The following is a 27,036-nucleotide window of genomic DNA, read 5'->3' as shown; positions in this document are numbered from 1 at the left end:
ACTAAGCACAGCACCTGAGCAGTGACCGCTTACACAATGGCCCCACTGAGCCAGAGCCACAACATGCTGACGCTAGTGTCGCTCGCTCTGGGCTTGTGTCAGTTCGTCGGCATCTCAGCCTTTAACTTGGACACGGATGGCGCACTGAGGAAAGACGGGGAGGCGGAGAGTCTGTTTGGTTTCTCTCTGGCCATGCATCACCAGAAACAAATGGGGGACCGTAAAGTGTGAGTGCTTGAAGCCTGGTCTCTCTATACTCTACTCTGTTTGTGTTGGCCTCTCCCTGCACACGGATAGGGCAGCAGGACATCACCGTAACCATAACATTGCATACCTGCTGTTGTAAACTCGTCTCTGGTGAATTTGCTATTGGTTTATGTGGCAAGGCTGTAGGTTTAGATGGTGTTTTTTGCATTGTCAAAACTAATATTGATATTTTTATCAAATTGAGATTTTTAAAAAAAATTTGAATTAGGAGAAATGGATGAAATGGATACATATCTAGTAATGACCATTGTGTTTCATAATTCAGATTGCTAGTAGGTGCTCCTCATGCCAAAGCCTTGGGGAAGCAGAGGGCAAATGTAACAGGAGGACTGTATGGCTGTGGTTTCACAACTGAACCCAATGACTGTCAACGCATCCAGTTTGACACAACAGGTTTGTGTCCACTCCTCCCAATATTTAGCAATCTAACAAAGGCTTTTCACAAAGCAGCAAAAAGGTATATGTGTTGTGTGTTTACACCTTCTAGACCACTCAGGTCTCAGGTGAAAAACCTGTTAGTAAAACCTACTGTCATGGTGAAGCAGATTTTAGCTGGTATGTGGTTCATCTCTGGAACCAACTTTCGGATGACATCGAAAAGGCCCCAACTAGCCAGTTTTAAATCTAGACTTAAGACCAAACTGTTCTCAGATGCCTTCTGCTAGCTGCACTGAGTTGCCAATGTAAATATTTTTCTTTTGAATAATTCTTTATTTTTTAATTATTTTACCTTATATGTTTTGTGTTTTCTTTTTCATCATGATTTTTACCTTTTGAACTATTCTTTGACTATTGCCTTTCTATGGTTTTATTTGCTATTACTGTTTTGTTTATGTAAAGCACATTGAATGTAGTCTAGCGTTGGTAGGCGGGCTTGACATAATGATTGATTTCAGAGTTGTAACGGTTCGGCGTGAATTCCCTGCTACTTGAAAACAAAGAAGATGGATGTTGCTGTTGCCGAACAGCGTGACATGAGTTAAGCTTTTTTTAATTTGGCAAAAGTTTGAACTAGCCAACTAGCTCCGCTGGTGGGAAAACGTGGAACTCATGAGTTGTAGCGCTATCCTATTGCGTGCAGAGGGAATTTGAAAGACAACCGATTATCTCGGACTGAGCTCTGCGAATGGTGAGTCCCCAGACCCTACATCTTGATGTGGGTCTGGCTCATCAGGCTACATTGAATGACCTCTGAGTATAAATATAAATAAACTTGACTTGACTTGACTTGACTTTACACAGGTAATCTACAATGTATATAAAAAACAAGACGAATGCATGTGTGATGAATGCCCACTGTGCTGGTGTGTGAAAGTGAAGTTGCAGGTCTGTACATGTTCTGCTGTTTCTCTAGAAACTGCGGAGGACCACAAAGAGAACCAGTGGATGGGAGTGAGAGTTCAGAGCCAGGGCCCTGGGGGAAAGGTTGTGGTAAGGTCGTTAAATTGTCACACACTACATGCATACTGTATGTATTGAATATACAATATTTATTTGGTAATCATAACTCAAACATATTACACTTACCTGACGGTTGGGGAATAAAATGGTACTTTTTCCTTCTGATGTGTTGAAAAGATGAGGATGTGGTAATCAAGGTCAGAGGTCACCTTCCTCTTTCTCTTTCTCTCTCTCTCTCTCTCTCTCTCTCTCTCTCTCTCTTTCTCTTCCTCAGGTGTGTGCCCACCGCTACCAGAGAGGGAAGTCGGAGGAGTCTCGGGTGATGCCTGGCCGCTGCATAGTCCTGGAGCAGGACCTGCAGGAGCAAGTAGAGGAGCGAGACCCGTTCTGTGCTGAGGGAGGCCGTCTGGCAAGGCCGGGGGGAAGGACCAAGGAATTCTTTGGCTACTGCCAACAGGGAGTCTCTCCTGCCTTCACCAGTGACAAGAAGCACATCCTATATGGAGCCCCAGGGGGCTACGACTGGAAGGGTAAGCATAGGTGTGGTGAAGGTGTCTGTATATGTTTGTTTATTAGTATAATTATGAGTATAATTATACTCATATACACACACACACACACACACACACACACACACACACACTCTCTCTCTCTCTCTCTCTCTCTCTCTCTCTCTCACACACACACACACACAAACACACACCCATATACACATACACTTACACATATACTATATATTTATACAGTATACTGTATATCTGTAATAACTTTACGCCCATTCTTTTACATGAAAATGTCCTTTTTTGTTCAGGCATGAGTCATTCTGAGGTTTACTACATAAGATCCACTTTAGAGGTTGATAAAAGTACATTCTAGAAATCCCTCCCTCTATAAACCCCCATTTTGTGACACTGCAGGTATCGTGCGTCTAGAGCCGATAGACTGGGATGTGGATTATCCTAAGTTACTGGAAACCGGGGATGAGGGAGAGAACAACCCCATGCTCATTCCTGTCAACATCAGCAGTTATTTAGGTACACGTGACTCCCACTCTTTAATAATTTTACTGTTAATTTAGCTGTGTTAATAACCAGATACCACCATATATTTTTTACAGAGCTCTTGTATGTAATGTGGCTCGTAAAAAAGTAACGAAAGACTTTGTTTTGTGCTCTAACAAGACCACACTGATGATTGTAGATTTTAATTCATCGTTTTAATGATTTTTTGGGGTGTGTTAAAAGATAGTTTTTTTTTTCCAAAATGTCATATTACGCTAACCACATACCAGATGCTTTTAACGTGTTTGTGTGTGTCATGTCCATGCAGGATTCTCCATAGGCTCCAGCACCAGTCTGACCAATAAAGGGGAGCTGATCATCGTGACTGGAGCCCCCAGAGCTGGACACAGTGGTGAGGTATGCGCGCCACTCATAAATGTATATCTGTACAGAGGATGTATGCACACCACTCATAAATGTATATCCGTACAGAGGATGTATGCGCGCCACTCATACATGTATATCCATACAGAGGAGCCTTTCCGGGGCCCTCAAATATCTGTAAGTCTCTATGTGTGAATCTCATGCATCTCTACTGTCTGATACTCTGGTCTACCCAAGGCTGGGAGCCCTGAACCTCACACACAAACTTTCTTAGGCCTCTGTCTGTAAATAGTAGTAAATGACTTAGAATGAACTGCTAAATTACTTTCAGGTATTTGTGCATTAAGTGTAGAAGGAATAGCCTTTATCAAAGTCACCTTTGGGTTGATAAAGGCTGTTTGACGAAACAGCTGTCTTGAATAGATCCTTATTCATGATAACCTCCTGGCCAGCACCTCACTTGGGCTTGCATTCCTCCTCCTCGAATATTGAATGTATGTAAAATTCACACATGAATGCAACTGTAAAGGTAAATGTACCTGTCGGTTTGTGTAGGTGCTACTGCTCCGGAGTGAAGATGGAACAAAAGGTCTGGGTCTGGCACACCGTCTCACTGAGCCTGGGCTGGCCTCGTCCTTTGGCTATGACCTCGCAGTGGTGGACCTCAACGCAGATGGGTGAGCTGCTGTCTAGAACAGGGGTCGGCAGGATTTGAAGTGCCAGTTTGAAACATTCACGTTAATTAGCCTGCCATAATGTTTGTTCTGGCAGAGGTTTTTTGTTGTTGTTTGTTTTCTGCAGCATAGGGCGTCTCTCAGTTGTAAAAGCCCAGCCTCTCAGTGGGAAACGCCCAGCCTCTCAGGGGTAAAAGCCCAGCCTCTCAGGGGTAAAAAAATGCCATAAGTGTGGGGAAATAGTGGTGGAGAAGCGTATTATGCTTGACCTGGATCACAGGGAGATACATACAGTGACAACTATGACAGTTAGATGGCCCCTATACTGTATCACCAATATTCATTTATGAAGTAAAACTGAATGGGCCTTATGATAGTCTGGTTGGTGTTAGTGCAGTATCAAGCCCATATCTACTGTTAACACTAAATTAGTTTAAGTTCTTTATTTTGCTACAACTTCAGAATAGCGTCTTTGTTATTTATCCAGAAGTACCATATAATTATACAGTATCTTTGATGAAGGTGGGATGACCTGGTGGTGGGCGCTCCCCAGTACTTTAAAAAAGATGGAGATGTGGGAGGTGCCGTCTACGTCTACATCAATCGAGCCGGAGGCAGAGACTGGAACAATCTTAAGCCTGTCCATCTCCACGGAAAAAAGGACTCCATGTTCGGGCTGGCAGTTCGAAGCATCGGTGATGTCAATCAAGACAGATTCCAAGGTCAGCTAAAAAGCCCTCTCTGGCGTCTTTTGTGAATGCAATCAAGCACAAGAAAAGAGCTTTTATCCCCATGTTCTCTATAGGAGGAGATGACCACAAAACACTACAAAGGCAAACTGGAATGCTTGTCTTTCTTTTAACCTATTTTGCTATCACAGACAGGCAGCCCTAGAGATGTATAAAGCACACATCATGAATTTAGCCATTTGTGTACACTAGTATTCCTTTTTCCATGAGCAAACTATCAAATATAGCCTTATAGTATAAAGTAGTATAAATATAAACATTGATTCTTTTGTTTTGTTCTGGTTTGGGCAAAGACATTAAGCTTCAGCCAGAAGTCCCTTCTGTGTGTGGAGTCCATGTTTTTTTTTTGACAGAGATGTTCATTAACTTTCATAACAGATATTGCAATAGGAGCACCGTATGAGGGACCCGGACATGTCTACATTTACCATGGCTCTGCGGAGGGCATTCTAAAGAAACCCGCACAGGCCAGTAAACACATTCTACAGAACACACCATGCCATACTGTCAACTGTCTACTTGTACAGTATTTTCAGAGATGTTGTGTTTACAAAAATACAAAAGAGAGAGAAGTCTGTACTGAATTAATGTATATTTGTTGAACATTTCAGATAATAAAAGGCGAAGGTGGTGTAAAGTTATTTGGATATTCCTTAGCGGGGAACATGGACGTAGATGAGAATGGATATCCAGATGTAGCTGTGGGGACTCTCTCAGATTCTGTATTTGTTTACAGGTAATATGTTGTGATGCTGTTTATGTGATTTCTATACCAGGGCACATGTGATTCTGAATTATCTTATTTCCCCAGGGCAAAACCAGTCATAAATATTGAGCAGACCTTGACGATAACCCCTGATAAAATCGATGTAAAAAATTACAATTGTGATCTGCGTCAATGGTTAGTTTTACTGGAACACAAACAAATACATAAAATTCATCCCAAGTATCTAAAAAAACTGGTCGTGAACGTCTTTTTTTTTTTCAATTATTCAGCTCAATTACTGTCCAGTCCTGTTTTAGTTTCACCACACATCCAGCCACCTACAAGCCAGACATAAGTAAGTACACAAGGAACAGCACATCAGTCCAGTCCAGCATCATAAGCTGTCAATCTCAAAAATGTATTACTTCAGGGGATTGGTCAGACTTTTCCTGACCAAACATATTATTTCCTGACATTACAATGGCATTCAGTGGCAGAGATCCACATAAACCACAGTGATATGAGGCAGATAAAGGCCAAGCCTGATATGCCATGGCTGATGTACTGTGTCAGCATCTGCTGGTGCTCTGCCAATCCTGACATCTTCATTTACCCCATACAGATATCCGCTACATGCTGGAAATAGACCGTCAGAGGAGGGAGTGGAATCTGCCATCTCGGGTCGCCTTCAAAGATCCATCCCAAGCAGAGGTTAGAAGTAACAAAGTACAAATACTCAATACTCGCCGCCATCTTGTGAGAACAAGTACATCTTGTAAAACATGACAAGTCGATTCCTTCAAGTAGCATTTTCAGATATCTGTACTTGAGTACCATTTTTTCTGACCACATTTTACTTTCATTCCTCAACATCAATTCCAATTTCAGCCTAAATGGATGGGACGATAATAGTGCCACAAAGGGAGTAGCTACTAGCTAGCCTTTGTGACACATGCAGGGGTGCTACAGAGTGGAACGCCAAAAAAAGAAAAATAATGGTTCCATAATAACAGAAAACTTTTTTGTCAAATCTAATGCTTTATCAGGACATGTTAAAGATGAGAAAACATCTTGTTTTTTGTTGTTTGTCATTTACTTGGCCTATTCTACAAGCAACCTTACCCCAATCAGAATTTTTGTTTCTTTGCAAGTTCATACTTGGTTTGGCACAAGGCATCAAGCAGGTAATTTCAGGTGCAGTGAAATAGTTATAGAGTTAAATTGGAATATTTGGAGTATTGGAATAAGGCCAGAAACACAGTAAACTAGTCCATCTTTGTGTACATATCAGAGCCTGTACTTTGTCACCCTTACTTGAGTACTTACAGAGTCTTTTTTACAGTATCTTTCCGTCTACTTGAGTATGAAAAAAAATATTTTTGCCATCTCTGGTCTCAGGGCACTCTTAGGCTCCGGGGTCCAAATAAGGAGTGTGTAAGCACAGAGCTCCGACTAAAGGTATGGGGTCCTCTGTCTCTTTTGGTTGAATTCAACAGCCCTTTTTAAAGTCTGCATGTATTATATCAGTATATTTCATATTTGATAAGGCTTTTCTATTTGATTATATATTTGAAATAATGTATATTTATTGTTTTGTGGTCTGAGAGTTTTTAGATATTATTTGAATGAGTATTCAACACATTCAAGTATATGCAATTCATTGGGCATTGTACAGAGTGTACACAAAGATCCTTGATTACTAGCTCCGCTTTAACCCTCTTTGGTGCACATTACTGTAGAATGCACCGTACTGTACAGAACACACTGTATGAAGTAACAGGGCAGGTTTTTAACAGAGCCGACCTCTCTTCCCAGACGGACATCCAGGACAAGGTGAGGGCGATCCCCATTAGTGTGTCTTCATCCCTCCTGGGTGCCATGTCCAGCCACCAGTCAGCACTCAGTTCACTGCCTGAGCTGAAACCTGTCACCTCACCACAGAACAAACGCACAGCTGAGGTGTGTGAGTTGGTGTGTTTACACGTGTGGGTGTGTGTCTGTGTCTGTGTGTGTATGGGAGAGAGACACACACACAGACAGAGAGAGAGCGAGAGCGAGAGAGATTGTGTGTATGACTGTGTGTATATGCTATTGATATCAGGGTTTGCCATTGTGAATAATTAGGAGTGGTTCTCTATGATATTGTGGAAGAGGGTATGCATTACAGAGACAGGCAGTTTGGGGAAAGAGGTCACCCCAACAGATTAACATGAGGAGGTTCCATAGCTCCATTTAAAAAATAAAACATGACCTGCTTCTGGACTTGCTCTGATTGGATTTACACAGTACATCTGTAAAGCTTATGAGTCCACTCACAGCAGTCCTCCATGTTTGTTTTTACAGTTCAAATTTGTGAATCTTGGATGTGGGAACGACAACATCTGTAGAAGTAACCTTGATCTACAGTATCAATTTGTATCCAGAAATAAAGATACAGACCTCTTCACGCCATTGAGAAGGTAGTCTGAAATTCTTCTTTTTTTTAGATAAGTAACATATTGTAAAAAAATGTGGTGGAGTGTCATTCTATTTGATGTTTTGAAATACAGTGAGAATGGCACAGCAGTGATTTCTGCCAGTGACAAAAAGATTAATCTGAAGATAACGGTGACAAATAAAGGAGGAGAGAACGCCTACGACACTCAGCTGGTTGCCACCATCCCAGGCCCAATCTTTTACATGTCCTACTTTTCCAAGGAGAAATCTGTGAGTCAGCATACAGGGCATTTCCTGTGTGTCATATCCGCTCTGAATATCTGAATAGGCTCATTCGACTTCATGCAGCCAGCGCTTTGCAGATTTGGCTGAACGTGATGCACAAACATGCAGTGTGTTATAATATGTCTCTATATCTCTCTCTCTCTGCCTCCTTCTTTTGGTATATCTTTACTTTCTCTTTTACTTGCTCTCCTTCACTCTTCTTTATTTCTACACTGGGGCTATGTGCAGGTGTACTGCACTGCTAATGCCAATGGCACCCTGGTGACATGTCGCTTAGGAGACCCTTTACCCAGAGATGGAGAGGTGAGCCAGTTTAAATGATTAGGTATGTGAACACAAACTCAGCTGTTTCACATGATTAATACTTGGGAGCTTCTAAATAATATTGTGGTTTGTTTTTCAGGTTGATTTGTACATTACACTGACTACAATGAATATCACCTTGAGCACTTCAGATGTCAATGTTACCCTTCAACTGCAAACGTGAGCTTAACTCTGGGGGAACCATTTAATTCTGGACAGTAGGCCTTTGCGTTGTCAATGTGTACAGATTCTGCTGAATTCTGTTTGCGTAAAGTTTGGTTGAGGAGACATTTAATTTCACCCTAAATGTTCTTCCCATTTGTGTAATCTCAGACTTTATGACTGGCTTCAACTTGGGTTGAATGTTTGCTCATGAGACTGATAGTGTCCTGTAACCTGATAGTGAGTCATTTCCTTTAACAAAGTTCACCTTTGGCCACAGGACCAGTTCTCAGAATATATCAGCAGTGGCCACCAGAGGCAGAATCATCTTTGATCTTAACCTGCTGGTGTATAGGTGAGCATGTTATCAATACTTTATTATTACGTATTCATGTATTCCTGTATGGACAGTGTATCAGTTGTGCATGCCTTAAACCACAGCATGATTGCCTATGCTATCAGAAACCCATGTTTGCCATATCTGAATTATTCCTGAAGAATAAACATACATGTAAGTTCACTAGAAGTAAATCAACAGTCTTCTTTCCTGAGCAGAGTAGCGTGGTTTACTAGGTCTTGATGTAGTTTTAAATACATGGTATTTCTACATGACAGATTATTCACTAGCTGCACTTCTGTGCACTTTCATGCAATTGTGCATTGAATCTCTCTACATGTGTAAACATCATGGAAATGTTGTGTTAACATGAATTCTGGGGTTGCCAGTCATGTAAGCCCATCCCAGGTGTCAGTAGATGGAGGGAAGGCGAAAGTGGACAGTGAAATGACATCAGAGCAAGACATTGGTAGTCTGGTCGAATACAACTTTACGGTACGTGAAATTTCCTATCAATTAATTTTCAAATCTAGTTTATTTAGATATACTACACCATGTACTGTTGTAATGTGCAAGCCATCTAACACGTATGATCATCTAACACGTATGATTTCTAGATCAGCAATCTGGGACTACCTCTGACATCATTAGCCACAGTGTCACTGGACATCCATTGGCCCAAACTAAATAAAAATGGGAAATGGCTCCTGTATTTGGTGCAGATCGAGGGGAAAGATGGTCAAAAAATGTCCTGCTCTCCCACACAGGAAATCAGTCCTCTCCAACACATCAAGGTAATCAGGCCATTGACTCCCAGTGGTAGTATGTAATTTTAGTATCTAAAGTTTCCCTCGGGATGAATAAAGTATCTATCTATCTATCTATCTATCTATCTATCTATCTATCTATCTATCTATCTAGTAGTATAGTGGCTAAGGAGCTGGGGTAGCATGCAGAAGCCTGAAAACTTGTGGGCTGAATTCCAAATTTCCACCGCTGTGCCTTTGAGCAAGGCACTTAACCCCAAATTGTAAATGTCCTGATTATTTAACTGTTCTCAGGAGTAGAGCCAGTCCAATTCATTGACTTCAACTAATTCTGAGTAGGTGTGAAGCTAAAGTGTTTGTGCATATTTCTACACCAGTTTTACTGAAATGTGCATTTGCAACTCCTCTCCAGGCTCAAGGCACGTCCAGAGGCAAGCGACAGGCTGAGGAGTCGGATCTGGAGGCCCTGAGCACTGACGGAATATTATCCATATTTGGAAGAAAAAGGAAATACAAAACACTGGTAATGAAATCCTTTGATAATGTGATTGGTGTGTGTGTGTGTGTGTGTGCACGTGTGTTGAGTGTGTGTGGGTGGGTGTGGTAAGCAACGTAATTTACCTTACAACAGAACATAATGAAAACAATGTTAAACTTATAAACAAAGAAATACGTACATATCCTTTCTTACTTCTCAGGTTTGTGGTGGAGAAGCACAATGCGTCACTATAAAGTGTCCCCTACTTGGCCTGGAAGATAAAGCAGTGGTCCATCTCAGATCTCGTTTGTGGAACAGCACAGTTCTTGAGGTATGTGGGTTTAGAAGGCACAGCATGATAAGTAGCAATCTGTGCATCATTCATGAAAACCCCAGACACAGATGGTACCCAACAGACACCTAGCTTTGAAACCTCATGTAGGCTACTTGAAATCCTTTCAACTACAAAATACAATGTACAAAGTGTCTGCAAGTGTCTCTGTCTGCCCTGCCAGGAGTATGAGTCCTTGAACTACCTGGACATTGTGTTCAATGCCTCGCTCAGCATCCATTCAGCTCCAAAAAATATCGGCCTCAGGAGCCCCCCTACTCAGGTAAAATATGTTCCCACTTGGGCTTAGTCCAATGCAGGTGCACACACACATAGACACTTCATGATCAATACCAGGCTCATTTAATAGCATCAATTAAAATGATGAAGGATACTGTCTAATTCACATCGCATAAAATCCTAAAAAAAAACAACAAATACGATATTACTAGTCAATGGTCCGTGTATCATTCGTTCATTTGATATTCAATTGAGAATCCAAAACGAAAAAAGGACTTGTTTTTTCATTATTTGTTTATGAATGTGATACAAACCAACAAATAATGCTTTGTTTTTCAGACTTTTGATTTCATGATCAGATCAAAAGTAGAACGTTTAAAAAACAGCCTCAGGCCCAAAACTGATTTTGATATTTATTTTTTCTGATTTCTGTGACCCGGAAATTATTTATTGACTTCCATTGCCAGCTGCTGCTTCTGTTTTGCAGTGTTAAATCGGACTAGGCCTACCAGACAATAGATTGACCATATTGTAGGCCTACAACTGCAAAGCCTTATCATATGCATGTTACATTCATGACATGAAAAGTAGAACTTATTGAACAAAAATGGCAAATTACGCAGTCGGCTAAACATTTTAAACTTGCGCAAAACGGCATGAACCCAGCAACAGTGCGTCGTATAACTTAAAACACAAACTGAAGCAACAGCTTGGACAATCCTACTGCAAAGCCTTTCCTTCCATAGGCATGCAACGTCTATGACATAAAAAGTGGAATATGAACGCATTTCACACCTGACAATTAAATGGAGCTGCCGCCTGTTCGCGATTTGACTGTTTCTTGAGCTCTCAGAGCAGTGTTAATTGCGCGTCTTTTTCTGATGGTGAACGTAGGCCTATAGTTGGACGGGCAGGACTGACAAGTAGACGGGCCTAGGCCCGCCTGTGGCTACGCCTATGGCTCGATTTGAATTATTTGCTCTGTTTGTGAATGAAGTTGTAGCCCCTCTTTCCTTTGATCAATGTGCTTGTTGAACAATGTGTCCCTAGTTTCCCTGTCATAGCTACTGTCTTTGGTGTAATCTCACCAGAAGGCTACTGCAGCTGGCTGCCTTCCAATGGCGTTGGCGACAAATGATGATCTGAGCTGATAGATCTAACATCTAGGCCTACGTTCCCTAACATGGGCTGATACTACATAGCCTAGGCCAGTCATTACTTCTATAATGCTTTGGGCGAACGCGATGTTCATAAACGAAACAGGCATGAGAAGGGAGATGATTTTCTGTCGATTCAGCTAAACCAAGTTTGCCATCGTTGCGCAAGTCGCCCAATTTCTCGCTATAGTTGTTAGACAATATTTTCTGTCGCTATGGGATGGCCAAAATTAAATCTAGCAACAAAGTCACTGAATTGGCAACACTGAGCACTGACAGGTCTAGACCAAGAAAGTGACTTGGATAGACTTCCAGGTCACAGAAATCGGAAAAAATAAATATCAAAATCAGTTTTGGGCCTGAGGCAGTTTTTTAAACATTCTACTTTTGATCTGATCATGAAATCAAAAGTCTGAAAAACAAAGCATTATTTGTTGGTTTGTATCACATTCATAAACAAATAACCAAGTAAACAATTCCTTTTTTCGTTTTTTCATTTTGGATTCTCAATTGAATATCAAATGAATGAATGATACACGGACCGTCAATATACTATAGATCCAATGAAATAATAAAAAAATAAAAAAACATTTGTAGTTTAACAGCTTCAATTCAATTTTTAAAATTAGATTGAAATGTGTTACTATAGTAACACCACAGATTTTGTTATTGTTGCCATCATTAATGTTTTGTATAATTATAGATATTGCTCTAGTTGGATAGTCCTCCAGTAATTTAACCATCAGAACAAGATACTAACAACACCAAGATTATGGGTGTGACAAGTGAACGCCCAAGCTGCATACCTGTACCTGCAAATGGCTTTGGGATAAAAGCATTCAATAGATATACTAGATGTACTAGCACAGCAGTGTGGTGGAGTTATTGGGGTCAGTCTTGCTGAGGCCTGGTTTGTGCGCCCCCTGCAGGTGAAGCTGACGGTGTTCCCTGAGCGGAAGTCGTTGCTGCACCGCAGGGTGCCCTGGTGGGTGATCGTGTTATCCCTCCTGCTGGCCCTGGTCCTATTGGCTCTCCTGGGCTTCCTGCTGTGGAAGGTAGTGCTGCTGTATGAAATGTTAATGTGCTCCTGCACGCCTGTCAGAGTTAATATTCAAATGAACCATCAGGCCAAGAATGTTGGTGTACATCTGATAGCAACACTTTTATATTCATCTAAAGTTAATCATTACACAGGCAGCTAGAAGTGAGCTTTGAGCCATATGGAAATGGCAAATGGTTTTTTATCGGAAGAAACACAGTATTGTAAAAAGTACAAAATTCTTGCATATGATATGCAATAGCATAATCCAGACATTACCTGGTCTTGTTTCACATACCATAACCTTACCTATGCATATGCATCAGTGCATGCATGCTTGGGTCTGGGTTTATGAAAATATGTGCACATACATAGAGTTTGATCATGTTCATCCCCTTTCCTCTAGCGTGGCTGCTTCAGTCGTCCGATGTGTGGCAGAAACAAGAGAGAATATCACGTTGTCTCAGAACATCCCTCTAGAAAGCACTGAATGCATTACGACGGTCACCATTGGCTTTACTTACAGCTTTACTTGAGCACAGGTTGTGTTCAAATCGTAGCACCTTCTAGATGTATGGGAATGGCCTTGTTACACACTGGGAGCTGGCTAGCAGTCCTGACCAGAGAGACAAAACTGTGGTTCTACAGTACAAAGACTTCTGAGTTGATACCCGTTTCAACATTACATACTTTTTCTATGCATTTTTTTGTATTTTTTAAGTTTCCTGATTGCTTTCCTACAAAAAAAAAAAAAAAAACATTTATAGATCAAACAAACATTTTATTCATTGGTTTCACATACACAACGTGTTCCTGACAGTTAGGAATACGGATTAAAAACATTTACATCACAGTGGAACATTCAAACAAAAGGTCATGTTGACTTGTGCCATCACTGTACAATTACCTAACAATGGTATCAATGATTGTATCATGGAGTTTACAAATTGGTCATTTTGATTGGACCAAACTCTTTTCAACTTGTGCTTCCCTCAAAACGACAATTGTGTATGTGTTTTTTTTTTATTTAGTTATCATTTCTAAAGTGGTATGGACATTATGGACTACGTCACATAAAGAGTACCAGAACAATCTACTGTACATTGGTGTAGTCACCTTACTGTATGAGTTTTGTTTTGTGGTATTGTCATATGCAATAGGCAGAAACAGCCCATCTCAAGGATTGAACAGTTGACTTAGTATTACTACACCACCAAACTAATGTAATGACAGACAGACACACACACACGCACGCACGCACGCACACATGCGCGTGCACACACACCATCCATAGCACACAAATAATGATATGCAAACATTAGTAAAAATAAGGTGTGTGCTTCAACATTCAGAAGGCTTTTGTTTTTCTTCTCCCTTTGCTTCCATTTGTTTCACATCTAACTTGTTTAATCCTTTCATTCACACTTCACGTGTTCTGTTTGTACATTTCCTCTCCTCCCACTCTCCCCCAAGGCCAATACACAGTCCATCTGTATGTTTCCCTCTCTCTCTCCGTCTCCATCTGTTTTGCCATCACAAACAAACACGGTTTCTTTTTTCATTTGTCTTTCATCACTGGACTATTTATCAGTGGAACCCATGCACTGTGCATCCTTCCACAGGACTAAGGTCTTCTTTCCCATTTTCTGTCATTTCATCAAGGTCATCTTGCCTTTTTCACTCAGACAGAAAGCCCTACAGTCTTGACAATGCTGCCATTCAACACAAAAACCTTTCATCAGACCAGCAGCGATTCCATTAAAAAAAAAGAAAAAACCTACAGTATATCATTAAACTAAGAGTACCAAAATGGACCTCGCTTCACTCCAAGTTAAAAAGGTAAAAGTAAATCCAACAAACTGGACTCCTCTAAAAAAAAAGGCTACACATTTATGGAATAACAAGTAAACTGAATTCACACTCTTCTGGTTTCAACATTCAGCAGTTACATCTGCAAATTTAACATTCATAAGTACTTTAAAATAAATAATAAATAAATACATAAGAACATTAGAAACCCTTACAAATCTATCACAATAAGACACCAATAAGAATACCTGTGCCATGCTGGCGAACAATGCCAGGATTTCATGGATGCTTACTTCCAAGGAGACTTTGTGCACATCCCAGGTGCTGAACAAAAAAAGGTCAAGGATTTCATGGATGCCCTCAGCACTGCTCAGGGCCACTGTGTGCACAGGGGAGAATCACATATCTAAATTCCCATCACCAGTCTGAAAAATAGACATGGGATGCACTTGTCATTGTTATAAAATGTTTTGTTCTATGTGTATGGTCTCCTGAATTTCACACACTCTTAGTTTCCTAATGGTGAACATGGCATTTTGTAATTTACAGAGTCTGACTGTTTTTGTGTTTTGTTTTGATATATGAAAAACTGCTCATTGTGAGTGATGCACAACACATCATTTGTAACGTCAGTACTCTCATTGATTTATGAGAAAGGTGCTTGGTTTAGATCAGGTAGAAAGGACAACCCCGACCCATTGATTCAACTAAAGAAATTGTTACATTAAAAAGATGCTATGTAGCTCAGTGATTTACAAACTGCATAGAGTTCAAAAGTAAGACTAACATGATGCGGTTGGACTGCTAATTCTGAGTTTGCTAATTCTCAATGATGGTTCAATAATTGTTATTTAAAAATTATTAACGCTTACCTTGCTGATAATATGTAAACTGTCTCCATTTTGTTTGTGGAGTGTGTGTACGTGGATATTTACACAAACTGAAATCCTGACTTTTTTATGAATAATGACTAGGAGAGATACTGCTTGAGAGTTTTCATATTTGAAATGATTAAACCATTAGCTGCCCAAGTTTACAGTCACCTCTGATGTTAGTGGGATTATTTAACATCGACCTTCACCTCATTTGTGCTATTGTTGTATCTTAATAATATTAGGGTGATATTTCTGATTGGGAATTTTTGCAATACCTATTAAAAAATCAGCTGGTGGTTCACTGAGACATTTTGCATCATCTATTGGGCTGATGTGCTTTAGAAAGACAATGGCACAATGTTTTCACTATGACATTCTTTTCTCCCCCTCAATCCTCTGTCCAAATCTGTACTACAGCCTACAGCCATAGCAGGTTACCTCCACAAGGGGGCGAGAGAGAGCACCAGTGACAGACTGACGAGGGGGGCGTGAGAGGCTGTGAGTGAAGGCGTGGCAGCTGACTTCCCCCGGCCCTGGTTGGCCCGGTTCCACTTGGTTCCGGTCCGGTCACGCGGGCGGGTGGGTCGGCTAGGGTTGCTAGGGTTCCGTGGTACCTTGCTGTAGGGCGGGGAGTAGGGGCCATAGCCCGGCCAATCATCGCTGTACCTCTCTCCTCCATCCCCGTCCCCTGAGCCACTACTGTCCTCACCCTCGGCTGCAGGGACAGGAAAACAGGCAAGGGTAACTCGTGTTAGTTTTTGTAAAGTTCAATACAGTCATTTCTTGTATATAAGCCACATTGTGTATAAGCTGCAGGACAGTGTTTTATGCAAGTTAAAAAAAAAAACTAAAACATATTAATACCATATTAACTGCCCCCGTGTATTAACATCATAGCTGAAGAAATTTAGCAAAATTAATGTATAAGCCACGGCTAATAGTTGGGAAATAAAACATCTTAAAACCTCTTTTTAAAGAGATCATAATTGAACTCTACTGGTAAAATGTAAATAGTAAACGGCATATCAAGAGTCAGTGCACTCTATACTTTTGGTTGCAGTATTTATGACTATGCAGACTCACTGTCCATGAGAACACAATAAAAGAATATAGCAGGCTATCCATAACTTGGACTATGGATTCATTGGATCCCTAACTGAAATCATACAAATGTGACTGTATCTATTCAGTACCAGCATAAGAGGATATGCATATATTCTAGCATAGTGGAAGACCAGAATGATTTAGGATATTAATTACAGGTCGGGTCAAACTCACTGTCCACAAAGTCTGTGTCCTGTCCTGCCTGGGCGTGCCTCAGGCGGTTGGTGGCTACACGCAGCTCCATGATAAGCTGGCGGGTGCGGATGTCCGGCCGGGCGATGTCCACCTCCACCTCGGGGTTGTTGATTTGACTGACCAGACCGTCTCCAGTCACATCTGGCAAATATCTGACACACACACACAACACAATAATATAGTTAGACCATGATGGTGGATGCAGATGGCATTGTCTCAGTTCCCTACAGTATGGCTGAAAATGTAGCTTCACACATCAGTGTTTACTGACGCATTAAAGAAATGTTGCATGGATATACAAACATGCTGATTTATTTCCTAAAAGTGCTAACAGTTCAAAACACCAGAAAAATATGACCAAATACACTTTTATGTAATCACAATAGAATAGATTATACTTTATTGTATAATACTCACCGTCCTCGAGTTTGTCCGTTCCAACATCGGTCCTCGTTGGTAACGTCCGCGGCTATTTTGTCATCATTGCAGACAGTATGCGGCAGGGACACCCAGAAGCCCTTCATGGGGCGCAAGCGCTCCTTCAGATCGGACACCTGGACATGGCCCACACACACACTTGTCAAAAAACACTAGAGATGGCTACAGAATGTTTACACATCAACAACCAAAGTAACATTTGCAGGTGTGCAGGTTTTTTTGCGTTTTCAAATTAATACATTTTGTGTCATCCTAACAATATAAAATAAGTTACAAAGTTATCCAGCTGTTCTTGGTGCCAAATTTGCAGTGGTTTGTGCAAGGAAAGCTGTTTGTTCTTAGCTAGTAAGTTTTAGACAAAAACTCCCTATGGGCCTCTTAAAATGTGATACTTTCTCAGTTGCCATTTAAACCTTTTTCTGTTGCCATTTCAAAGTTTTACCATCACCAGTCCTCCCACTCTATGTCTCCCCCTGTAGCTCTCATATCTTTACCAGGCGGTCCAGGTTGGTTCCGGCAGCAGTGGTGGGTCTCTCCTCAGGGCTGTAGTTCCGGAATGGTTTCCTGTTTCCACGCGGTTCCTTAGGGGAGCGCTTGGACCTGCTCGGTGCAGGCCTGGGATGGCCACAGCCCTGGAACACCTGTGGTTAAAATGATAATAAAAAACATACTTAACCGAAGAGTGACTGCAAGGATGTTCATATGGGTTTAGTGAGCCAAGACACAATGCAACACAACACATCATAACAGACCACAGTAAAAGAGAACGTCTTGATAAAGGAAAGATAAAAATAAGCAGACAAAAAAGACAGAAGAATGAGATTGTGAGAGCAGGGAAGAAAATACTTGTCTGAAGATCTGAGAGATCAGAGCGTCCTAGCTGTTTAAAATACTGTGCCCGTCATTTAGCTTAAGCTAATTAAAATGGCTCATGAATGAGTAAGTGTACTTCATTAGCATCAGCCTGCTGTAGAAAATCAGGGAAAAGTAATGAACGTCTAGGATCATTAAAGGATGTGACCACTAGAGTGTGCTATAGAAGGGTACTTGTTTTACACTGGTGTCAGTGTTTCATTTTGGTGTCCCACTGGCTTGGGTCAACACAGACCCCATTTCAAAAAACATTCCAAAAATATTTTTATTAAGTTTAATGCCTTGTGCATTCAGTGCTGATATGGAATGTCATGGGACATTATGCCCAATAATTTGTGTCCTTAACAGGATTTTAGCATTGCTATCTTAAAGGCCCCATCTGTGCCTGTGTGTAGCCTTGCCTTGGTGGAGATGGTGACACTGTTCTCCTGCATGTGCATGATCCCCTCCGACACCTTGACAGCAATGGAGTCAGCAGCCAGCTCCATGTTGAAGGGACCTCCCAGCTTATCAGCTACCACCACCAGTGCATCTGACATGGGGAGAGCAACGGCAGATGGGGGAGAAGGGAGGTGGGGGTGATATGGGTGATGGGTGGCAGATGGGGGAGGGAGAGATATGGGTGGGTGGTGGTGTGTGTGTGGGGAGGGGGGGGGGGGGGGGGTGGGGGGTAGGAAAAAGAGATTTGAGGGAGAAAGTGAGACAGGCAGACAGACAGATTACGAGATAGGCAGAGGAAAGATAAAGATAAGCAGGCAGATAGACAGAAGAATGAGATTGTGAGAGAAGGAAAAAGCAGGCAGAGATAAGGAATTTAGAATGTGGCAGAATTCTGATAATGATTTGAACTCTGATAATGATTCTGTCTTATTTATGCTCCACCACTATTGTTTATGGAATTAATACCATAATTCATGATTGCATTATTCCAAATCTGCTAAATTGGAGACCCCGCCCACTTTTTCTCTTACCAATGAAATTGTTCCATTCCGAGTCCAAGTCTGCCTGATTGGCCAGGCAACCCTTCATCACGTTAAGGCACAGTGAGTGGCAGGGCTTGACCGTGGGTATCCCTCGACAGAGTGGGCAGTACCACTGGCGCATCAGGGCACGGACACACTCAGATCCAACATTCAGCTAGAGAAACAGAGAGGGAGAGAGAGAGAGAAAGAAAGAAAGAAAGAAAAAGAAACAGGGTAAGACAGACACAGAAACGAGAGAGCAAAAAAGAAAAAGAGAGGGACAGGGGAAGAGAGAGAGAGACATAAATGAAAGAGTGAAAGTAAGTGAAGAAATGAGAGAGAAAGTGAGAGATAGGGGGATGATTCATGCTTGTCACGCAGATGAGGTGCCACTGTGTACTCCTCAACCTTCATAAATACTTTAACAAGGAAAGACACTACAAACCTTTACTGCTTTGCTCACAATGTCACGACCAGTGGCAAGGCCTTGGACAAGCTCTCTGGCTGCTATGAAAGCCCTGGACACCTACAGACAGAATGAAAGAAAGAAAGAAAGAAATCAAGGAAGAGGGAGGGAGAGAGAAAAAGAGGGGGCGGGAGAAAGAGAGAGAGATGAAAGAGGGAGTTCTTGTTACCAAGGTAAAGCACTGCAACGTGATGTGATGTTGCAGCACATCTCTGTCTGAAAGGGAACAGGCTGAATGTGTATCATCATTCGTTTATTATGCAGCCTGACACCCCTGAGTCACCCGCTAAGGCGTTTCTGCTGGAAGATTATCACTCAGCTGTCAACACAAATATTCACTCGTCTTGGGGATGACATGCCCTCAAAGTCAGTAAATCTGAAGGTAATCCATTAGAGATGAATTTCATTGTGATGCGTGCACATTTGGGTATTGAGGATAAGCTCTACATTGGTTTAAACATTCATTTCATTTCATTCCTCATGAGAGAAAGCATCATTCTAAAATACCTGTATGCGGAGCTTACGAGGCACATCTCCAAAAGGCTGAAGCTGTTCTGCATGTTTGCTGACACACTCCAAGTAGTCCTCACTGAACTGGTACTGGGGATTGACCAGGGAAAACATTCGCTCAACTAGCCGAGACCAGAACTCAGCCATAACCTCTCCCAGGCTCACAGTGCCCCCTGCAGGCAAGACCAAACGCATCAACATCCATGGAAAACCAACGGGAGATGTGCAAAAAGGCAATCTGATATTGTTCATGAGTATGTCAATGTCAATGAGTAACAGCACTAATTATGTTAGCATATGATTGTGGAGACATTAACTCCTTGCTTTTATTGTTAGGCTGGTGATACAAGGATATATAATCAGTATTGTGCTCACCGGAGTAATAATGACGGAGTTCAACAAACAGGTTCTGGAAGACATGTGAATTCTGGGTGTAAATACGACCATAGGTCTTGGTGAACATCTGATTCATGGACTTCTCTGCCAGGTCCGTAAGCTCTCTGAAAAACTCTGGAATTTGAGGACACATCACCATATTAATATATTATACTGCTTGATGTATAACTGATAACAAGCCTATATCATCAGAATGATCGCTATGAATGAGACCTTAGTCAACAACATAACTATATTGACTGCGAGCCTGAATTTAGATTATTAGATTAGATTCAACTTTGTCATTGTGCAGAGTAAAAGTACATAGAAAACGAAATGCAGTTAATGCTCATGCTCCTGCTGGTGATTTACGTTTGATGTCAGTCAGTTAGTTTGTTACTGGCTCTCCATCATTGTCACCTTGTGGCCACGTTGGTGTAAGCCGTGGTCTCTTGAGCTCTCCTTACCATCAAACTTGCGGTGCCTCTGAGTGAAGGAGGTAAGGAGGAACTGGCTGCTGTCGTCGATGGCGGACAGGAAGTCGCTCTCGCTCTGGCCTGCCAGCGTTTCCTCCATCAGGGTGGAGCAGCAGGTGTAGTCCTGTGGGCAGAGCCTCAGGTGTTCACCTGAACCAATTAGAGAAGAGACGGGTTAAAGCAGGGGTGTCAAAGATATGGCCCAGGGGCCAGATCCAGCAGATATTCACATCCAGTTGTCTTTGATAATGTGTAATAAACAATATCCCTATTATATGATACATTGATTAAACCTATAGCACTAAAACCATCATCTGGAAGGAAGATGCAGTTTACAAACTGACATAGAAGGTAGGGTACTTCAAAAAAAGAAAGAACAGTATATGACAGCAGTACATGATTTGCACTTGTTTGCTCATAGTGGGTTTAGCAAAGGAGTATATCATCAAACAACAATTTGATACCCATGCAGAAAAATGATAGGGATGCCCCCTTTGAGATCTCAGTCCAACAAATCGGACCCACTGCCTAATATGAGTCTGAAATGCCTGGGTTACAGACAGGCCAATCACAAATGGACAAACTGGCTGGAAAAGGTTAGAATTGCGAGTTGTTTAGTTCAGGTTAGATCAGAAACAAACACTTGAAACATGTATAGAAGAAATACCAAAAGGCCTACTTCTAGTAAATGTATAGTATTACAGGTAAATCCTCAAAAATAAACATAAAATAATAAAAATATACATCCTTGGTCCCAATAGTTTGCAAGTGGGATATAAGTGTGTTGATGTGTTAGCTAGTGTGTGAGCATGAGTGTCATTGCAATGTGGCAGCCCAGCAGCCAAATTCCCCAAACACACTCCCAACTGTACCTAATTAACCAGTTGGGCCGAGCAGATGTTGAAACACATTTTCCAGCACTCAACTTTGTCACATTCGGCTGGCTCTGTGAGTACAGGCTCATCCACTGAGGACCAACAGAGCAGCTGTTTGATCAAAATGTCTGGGTCATTTCAATCGGTGTTTTAAAAACCCAGCCGTGAGTGATACCTCAGGGAAAAGGCCCCTCTGGGGCTTGAATGAGGTGCAATTAGTTTGAATTACGTTCCGATTACGTTCTGTTATGGTTTTGTGGAGAATATGTTGGAGTCAATCCAGGTTGTGAAAATGACAACATGCCACCTTTCTGTGAGCCGATATCATTTGTCTTTTTGTATAGGATGCATTCTCTTCTGAGACACAATGGGATAACCTAGGTTTTCTATGACAATGTCTTGGCAGAGTTAATGTTACTATATTAAACTAGCCTATACCATACATAATAACCATGCACTGGCTGAATCATGCCAGTCTTTTCCTCCTTTTGTTCAGCCCTCCTCATCCCTCTCTTCCATGTTCCATCTATAAACTCTCTCTCTCATCATCCTTTTCTCTGAGCCATCTGCTCCCCTGGCCCATGGGACCCCGTGCCAAGACTCAGATGGAGATAACAATACACACACACACACACACACACACACTGCTCTGGGTTGCTTACTGCATTTGCTGATTATTTATATAACCACACAGCATGGCTTCCACTTTAACACAGACATTCCAAAATACAGCCATTGTTACCTACTGTATGGGCCTACACACACACACCCTATCAGTTCTCTATCCTTATGTCTGTCTCTTCCTGCCTGTTATCCTCTCCTCCAAATATGTAGGCCTAGACAGACCACACACACACACCCACACACACACTTATGGTCAAATTATCCTTCCTAATTGCACTGTCTGTCACAAACCTGACCTAATATAATTATAGGCTTTCCTTTGTACAGACATGAAAAATTCGGCGAGAAATTGACAGACAAGAATAAATTGATAGAGCCCTCAATGCGATGGCAGGCAAGGCAGCCATTAAGGGGTAACCTAATTATGGGTGAGGCTGGCTGCCCGATATTAGATGGAATGAATGAAGCTTTCAATTTTACGACTGAACACAGACATGTCAACTTCTTTATGGCCTCTTTTGTGATTCTAAGCACAAATTCGTTTCACAGTACACATCGACTTGAAGTAGCCTATTGTGAAGAAAAGTTATTTATAACTCTTACGCTACTGGGATAACCTACAAGCATAAGCATATAATCATGCTGTGAGTAACACATTGCAACAGTCTCCACGACTCCACGACTGAGTTTTCCCCTGTGGCTGGCGAGAGTCTTACCAGATATCTGTGTCAGCGGGGCAGTGCTGAGGCTGTAACCCTTCTCTCCATACACCTGTCGTGTCTCGGTGCAACTCCGACCCGCCATGGCAGAACCCCAACTCCATGCCAGGACAGTCAACACGCACAGCGCCACCGGCGAACATCGTTTCAGTGAAAACTGATAAACCATCTTAGCTTGAACACATTTAAAGGTGTCCAGTGACTACACCCACGCCCCAGTAGCCTACCGTTAGCCTGAAACCGTCGAGACGGATAGGACAAAATCAATTCCAAGAAATACGTCCCAACAAGAAACGGAACAATGACTGGCGAGCGTGGTTGTTTTAACGTAGCGATTCGATATATCCAGTGAGGTGGACTAGACCTTCCATTTGTTTTAACAAATTAAGTCATTCTTGTCCGCACCATTTCATAGCCTTGCCAATACACCATTTAATTGACAAAGATTTCGGCAAAATTGTCCTTGAGTGGGCTACTCCAACAAGCCTTTTGTTGAGAAGTATTTTTCTTTGTCCTATGCCGCGAGTGTATGTAACAGACTTCACTTGCGCTAGCCGTCAGCAGCCATCCCTTGCTTTTCGATCTATGTCAGAACAATGAGACTCGCAGCCAGAGGACCGAGCTGGAGACAACGGGGAGGTGTGTGGAGGGCGTTGCGGGGAGGGAGGAGGGGAAGACAAGCACAGGGCTGGGGTGGGGGCGCATCAGACAGGATAGCCCATCCTCCAAAACCCAAAATGAGTAGACCGGCAATTTGGCTTCCCCCGTATAATTAGGCAGTATACCCGAAGGATAGAATAGGCTCCATCCCATCCAAGGTGGAGTACAATTATTCTTTCCCTTTTAGAACACCAATGTTTTGTAAGGAGTGTGTGAAAAAGAACAAAATGCAAAGTGACGATTTGCTGGTTAAAATTCATGCTGACGGTGTGATTACCTTTCAAGAATTATTCATGGATTAATTTGCATTAATAGATTGGCATAGCCAGCTACACTAGCCTACTTTTTCTTTTTTTTTTTTCTTTTTCAAAATCCCTAACCACTCCCAGTCCCCACAGGGAGCTGGCTATAGTCTGTGAACCAAATATGTCTTTGGCCCTAAGAAATAATATAGACATATTTAATTCTCCCTTTTTTCTGTTTATTTATTATGATGACCAATGACCATTTCATGTCCCTAGCTCAGTAAAGGAGGCCAGCAATTAGCCCTGTGATCTGTGCTCTGTAAACTCTCTCTCTCTCTTTCTCTCTCTGTGTGAGTGAAACAGATGTTACATTAACCAGCTGCCTCCCTGATCTTGATTGAAATGCACACTATTATTGATCTAGCTGAGGAAGAGGTACGAATGGGTGGACCAACTGTGTGTGTGTGTGTGTGTTTGTGTGTGTGTGCGTGCATGCAGATCCAAACTTAATTCAAATCAGATCATTAACAGAAAAGATCATCTTAGAGATTGTAATAATTGCTACTCAGAGGAGCCCTACAAACATCGGTAATTGGGTCAGCATGGCAGTTTATGATCATTAATAGGCTGTAAAAGAGGCAAATTGACAGGTAGCCTTAATATTTTCACTGGTCTTGTTTTTAGATGATTCGATGATCTATGGTAAAATTAAAAGAGCAGGACTCCACACTCTCAAAACCATGACATGATAAAAAGGAGGGGGAATTTACAGGACAATACATGAATGATCACCAATCAGAAATCAACGTTACCGGTAATGATGGGCTTATAGCCAATCAGAATACAGGCCACCTCAAGCTTGGAATGTTCTTCCCGCCCTTGATTGCCTGAGCATAACCTGAGGTAAACAGAGCCGGGGAGAGGGTAACGATCTTGTGTACGTCGAATTGAACAGTCTGCATCTAGCCAGACCAAGCTAACTATATTTGTCAATCTGAAACAAGTGTTCAGCCAGCTACCGCGTTCATCATTCAACACAGGTAAATTAAGCCATTTCAAACTTAAGGTCTGACGTTAAAACTGCAAGACACGTACTGGTAAGTTGGTGATCAAGGAAAGGCTGTAGAAGCTAGCTAATGTTGGTTACATGACAGAAAAAATACCCTGGCTAGCCAGCCAGCTACTGCTAACTTTAGTTCCAAATCTTGCTTGAGGTAACTTAAACTGAACGTCTCCACTAACTAACCATTTTGCTTAGCAAGCCAGTGAAGCAAACCATCCAGTTGTTTTTTCGTTTTAAAATAAGGTCAAGTAAGCTGGTTAAATACACATCAGTAACTTTGTTGACATTAAATTGAGACATTGGCTAAATGTGCGGGATCTGGAGTAATTAAACGTTAACAGGCTGCCTTGTGCATATTAGTTTGTTAGTTACTCTGTTGGTTTCAATTAAACTTGTTGTATAACGTTAGTTAGTGGATGTAATGTTAACGTTAACGTTACTGTTAACAGCAGCAAACAACAAAATATAATGGCTAACATATCGATAACGTAGTGCTAGCACATTAACGGCAGCACATTGCTAACGTTATAACATAATGTTTACCAACGTTAGATACAACTAACGTTACTGAGGTAAAATAGGAAACTTTCTTCTGAGATTTGAGAAATGAAGTCAGGTACCTCATAAATTGCGCAGAAAACAAGACAGGTCGACGGGCATTGAATTGCACCTTATTTCCAGGTTATGCAACTTTAACTAGACTGCATTTCCGGCGGGAACTGCGAAAGTGTGCTTGCCCTGGTCCGGTCAGCAACGTGAGCAGACAGTGGCATACGCTATGCTGAACCTGGCTTGATCCAGGCATTGTAACGGTGCCTTTCAGTGTTGGAGCAGTGGCAATATCCCAAAAGCTCTAGGAGAGGGCTATTCAACTATTGGCTTGCGGGTTGAATGTGATTCGTTGGATTTTACCTTTGGCCTGCCTTCGAATTTAGCTTCTATGACTGAGATCAAATCAATAAAATAAAATGACAGCAGTGATTGGCTGCAAAAATAAATAATGTCACGTGTCTTGCGCCTCTCAAACTGGGCTATCAGGTAACCTACAGAGGAATTGAAATTATGAAATATGACCAAGGCATTAAAAAGCTACTTGTTTGTCAGGATACTTTTTCACTGATTTATTTAAAAAAAATATGAGCTATGAGTGTGAATGTTATATATTCCATCCCACAAATTATGTTTTACTGGTTTATTTGACAAATAATCTATATGGATTTGCTCTAAAGACCGTATGTCTGTTTGGGATTGTTTTGTGAGCCTGGGGTTGTTTTGAGAGCCTATTGATGTAGCCTATCTCAGAATAAAGGAATACTTCATATTACTCTAAACCACCGTCTGTAAATCGACTGTACACTACTGTCTACATTGCACTATATTTCTTGACCTGTCTCTGTATGTTTCATCACCTTTCTATACTTTGCCTCACATTGCAACACAGCTCAGATCTTTGGTTGCTATGAAGGCCAGTCGTTCTAAATGGATGGTTGCTATGGCCAAAGGCCAGTTCTATCTCTGCCGTTGTCAAGCGGGCATATAGTAGAATTCTGATTAACCTTATCTTATTTAAAACATCTCTATTTTACTTATCCCACTTCCATACAGTGGGTCCCATTAAGAAGTGGCCACTTCATTCGCGCTTACCGTGATTCACACAGCAGCATTAATAAATTAATCTGTCACCATATGCCTATGCTTACGTTTGCAAAGAAAACATTTTAATTTGATCCACATGAAACGTTACATTTCATGTACATGTTGACAATGAGTAGGCTAGTTTTGGTTGTTGGTGGTGTTATTGCATCCCTTAGTTATGCCTACAATGCAAGTTCCCTCGCGATTGGAAGCTCCTGTAGACAATAGTAGACGCATTTCAAAACATCGCGTTAGGAGTCCATGCCACTTCTTTTAAGCCGTCACAGACGTAGGTGCTACTTTTAGGGCTAAAGTGCTTCGTGAATTACTGTTAGTAAAAAAAAAATAGCAGTCCTAAAGTTACACGTGACGAAGTTACGAGTGCAAGCATCTCATATCAAATGACCATGGCATT

The 27,036-nt window shown here is 41.6% G+C and overlaps 3 protein-coding genes across 4 annotated transcripts in view; 2 read left to right on the top strand and 1 right to left on the bottom strand.

Moving 5' to 3' along the window:
- On the top strand, window positions 1-14,062 carry LOC121681672 (integrin alpha-6-like). Its single transcript, XM_042061542.1, has 27 exons — window positions 1-227; window positions 533-660; window positions 1,622-1,698; window positions 1,943-2,198; window positions 2,586-2,702; window positions 2,998-3,086; window positions 3,609-3,730; window positions 4,250-4,449; window positions 4,855-4,943; window positions 5,088-5,212; window positions 5,288-5,377; window positions 5,473-5,537; window positions 5,805-5,893; window positions 6,581-6,640; window positions 6,998-7,141; window positions 7,526-7,641; window positions 7,732-7,888; window positions 8,132-8,206; window positions 8,307-8,386; window positions 8,649-8,723; window positions 9,095-9,200; window positions 9,323-9,499; window positions 9,885-9,995; window positions 10,171-10,281; window positions 10,466-10,564; window positions 12,608-12,733; window positions 13,124-14,062. The coding sequence occupies exons 1-27, from the start codon at window positions 37-39 to the stop codon at window positions 13,205-13,207; spliced, it is 3,159 nt and encodes a 1,052-aa protein (XP_041917476.1). The 5' UTR covers window positions 1-36; the 3' UTR covers window positions 13,208-14,062.
- On the bottom strand, window positions 13,731-25,700 carry gpc2 (glypican 2). 2 transcript variants are annotated; one of them, XM_042061544.1, is made up of 11 exons: window positions 25,607-25,700; window positions 20,792-20,950; window positions 20,325-20,459; window positions 19,947-20,122; window positions 19,419-19,499; window positions 18,983-19,148; window positions 18,413-18,543; window positions 17,633-17,779; window positions 17,118-17,254; window positions 16,680-16,852; window positions 13,731-16,116 (listed from the first exon to the last, which is right to left on the bottom strand). In XM_042061544.1, the coding sequence occupies exons 2-11, from the start codon at window positions 20,898-20,900 to the stop codon at window positions 15,836-15,838; spliced, it is 1,536 nt and encodes a 511-aa protein (XP_041917478.1). In that variant the 5' UTR covers window positions 20,901-20,950; window positions 25,607-25,700; the 3' UTR covers window positions 13,731-15,835. The 2 variants fall into 2 exon arrangements, with proteins under 2 accessions (XP_041917478.1, XP_041917477.1); XM_042061543.1 differs by lacking the exon at window positions 25,607-25,700 and adding an exon at window positions 23,016-23,632.
- Window positions 24,803-27,036, top strand: part of LOC121681671 (cohesin subunit SA-1) — a 31,866-nt gene continuing 29,632 nt past the window's right edge. Inside the window, exon 1 of the mRNA XM_042061541.1 lies at window positions 24,803-24,963. The gene's annotated coding sequence lies outside the window, so the exon portion shown is untranslated. The remainder of the gene's footprint in view (window positions 24,964-27,036) is intronic.

The sequence above is a fragment of the Alosa sapidissima genome, chromosome 14, assembly GCF_018492685.1.
Source record: "Alosa sapidissima isolate fAloSap1 chromosome 14, fAloSap1.pri, whole genome shotgun sequence".
In the NCBI taxonomy this organism is placed as follows: Eukaryota; Metazoa; Chordata; class Actinopteri; order Clupeiformes; family Clupeidae; genus Alosa; species Alosa sapidissima.
This window is presented reverse-complemented; position numbering and strand designations above follow the sequence as displayed.

Excerpts from the sequence above, each read along its gene's own strand:
- LOC121681672 (XM_042061542.1), top strand. The coding sequence starts at position 37 with ATGGCCCCACTGAGCCAGAGCCACAACATGCTGACGCTAGTGTCGCTC. Across the intron at positions 2,703-2,997 it reads CAACATCAGCAGTTATTTAG|GATTCTCCATAGGCTCCAGC; the intron begins GTACACGTGACT and ends ATGTCCATGCAG. Across the intron at positions 9,996-10,170 it reads AAAGGAAATACAAAACACTG|GTTTGTGGTGGAGAAGCACA; the intron begins GTAATGAAATCC and ends CTTACTTCTCAG.
- gpc2 (XM_042061543.1), bottom strand. The coding sequence starts at position 23,187 with ATGGTTTATCAGTTTTCACTGAAACGATGTTCGCCGGTGGCGCTGTGC. Across the intron at positions 19,500-19,946 it reads CTCGTAAGCTCCGCATACAG|GTGTCCAGGGCTTTCATAGC; the intron begins GTATTTTAGAAT and ends TTCTGTCTGTAG. Across the intron at positions 19,149-19,418 it reads TTGTGAGCAAAGCAGTAAAG|CTGAATGTTGGATCTGAGTG; the intron begins GTTTGTAGTGTC and ends CTGTTTCTCTAG.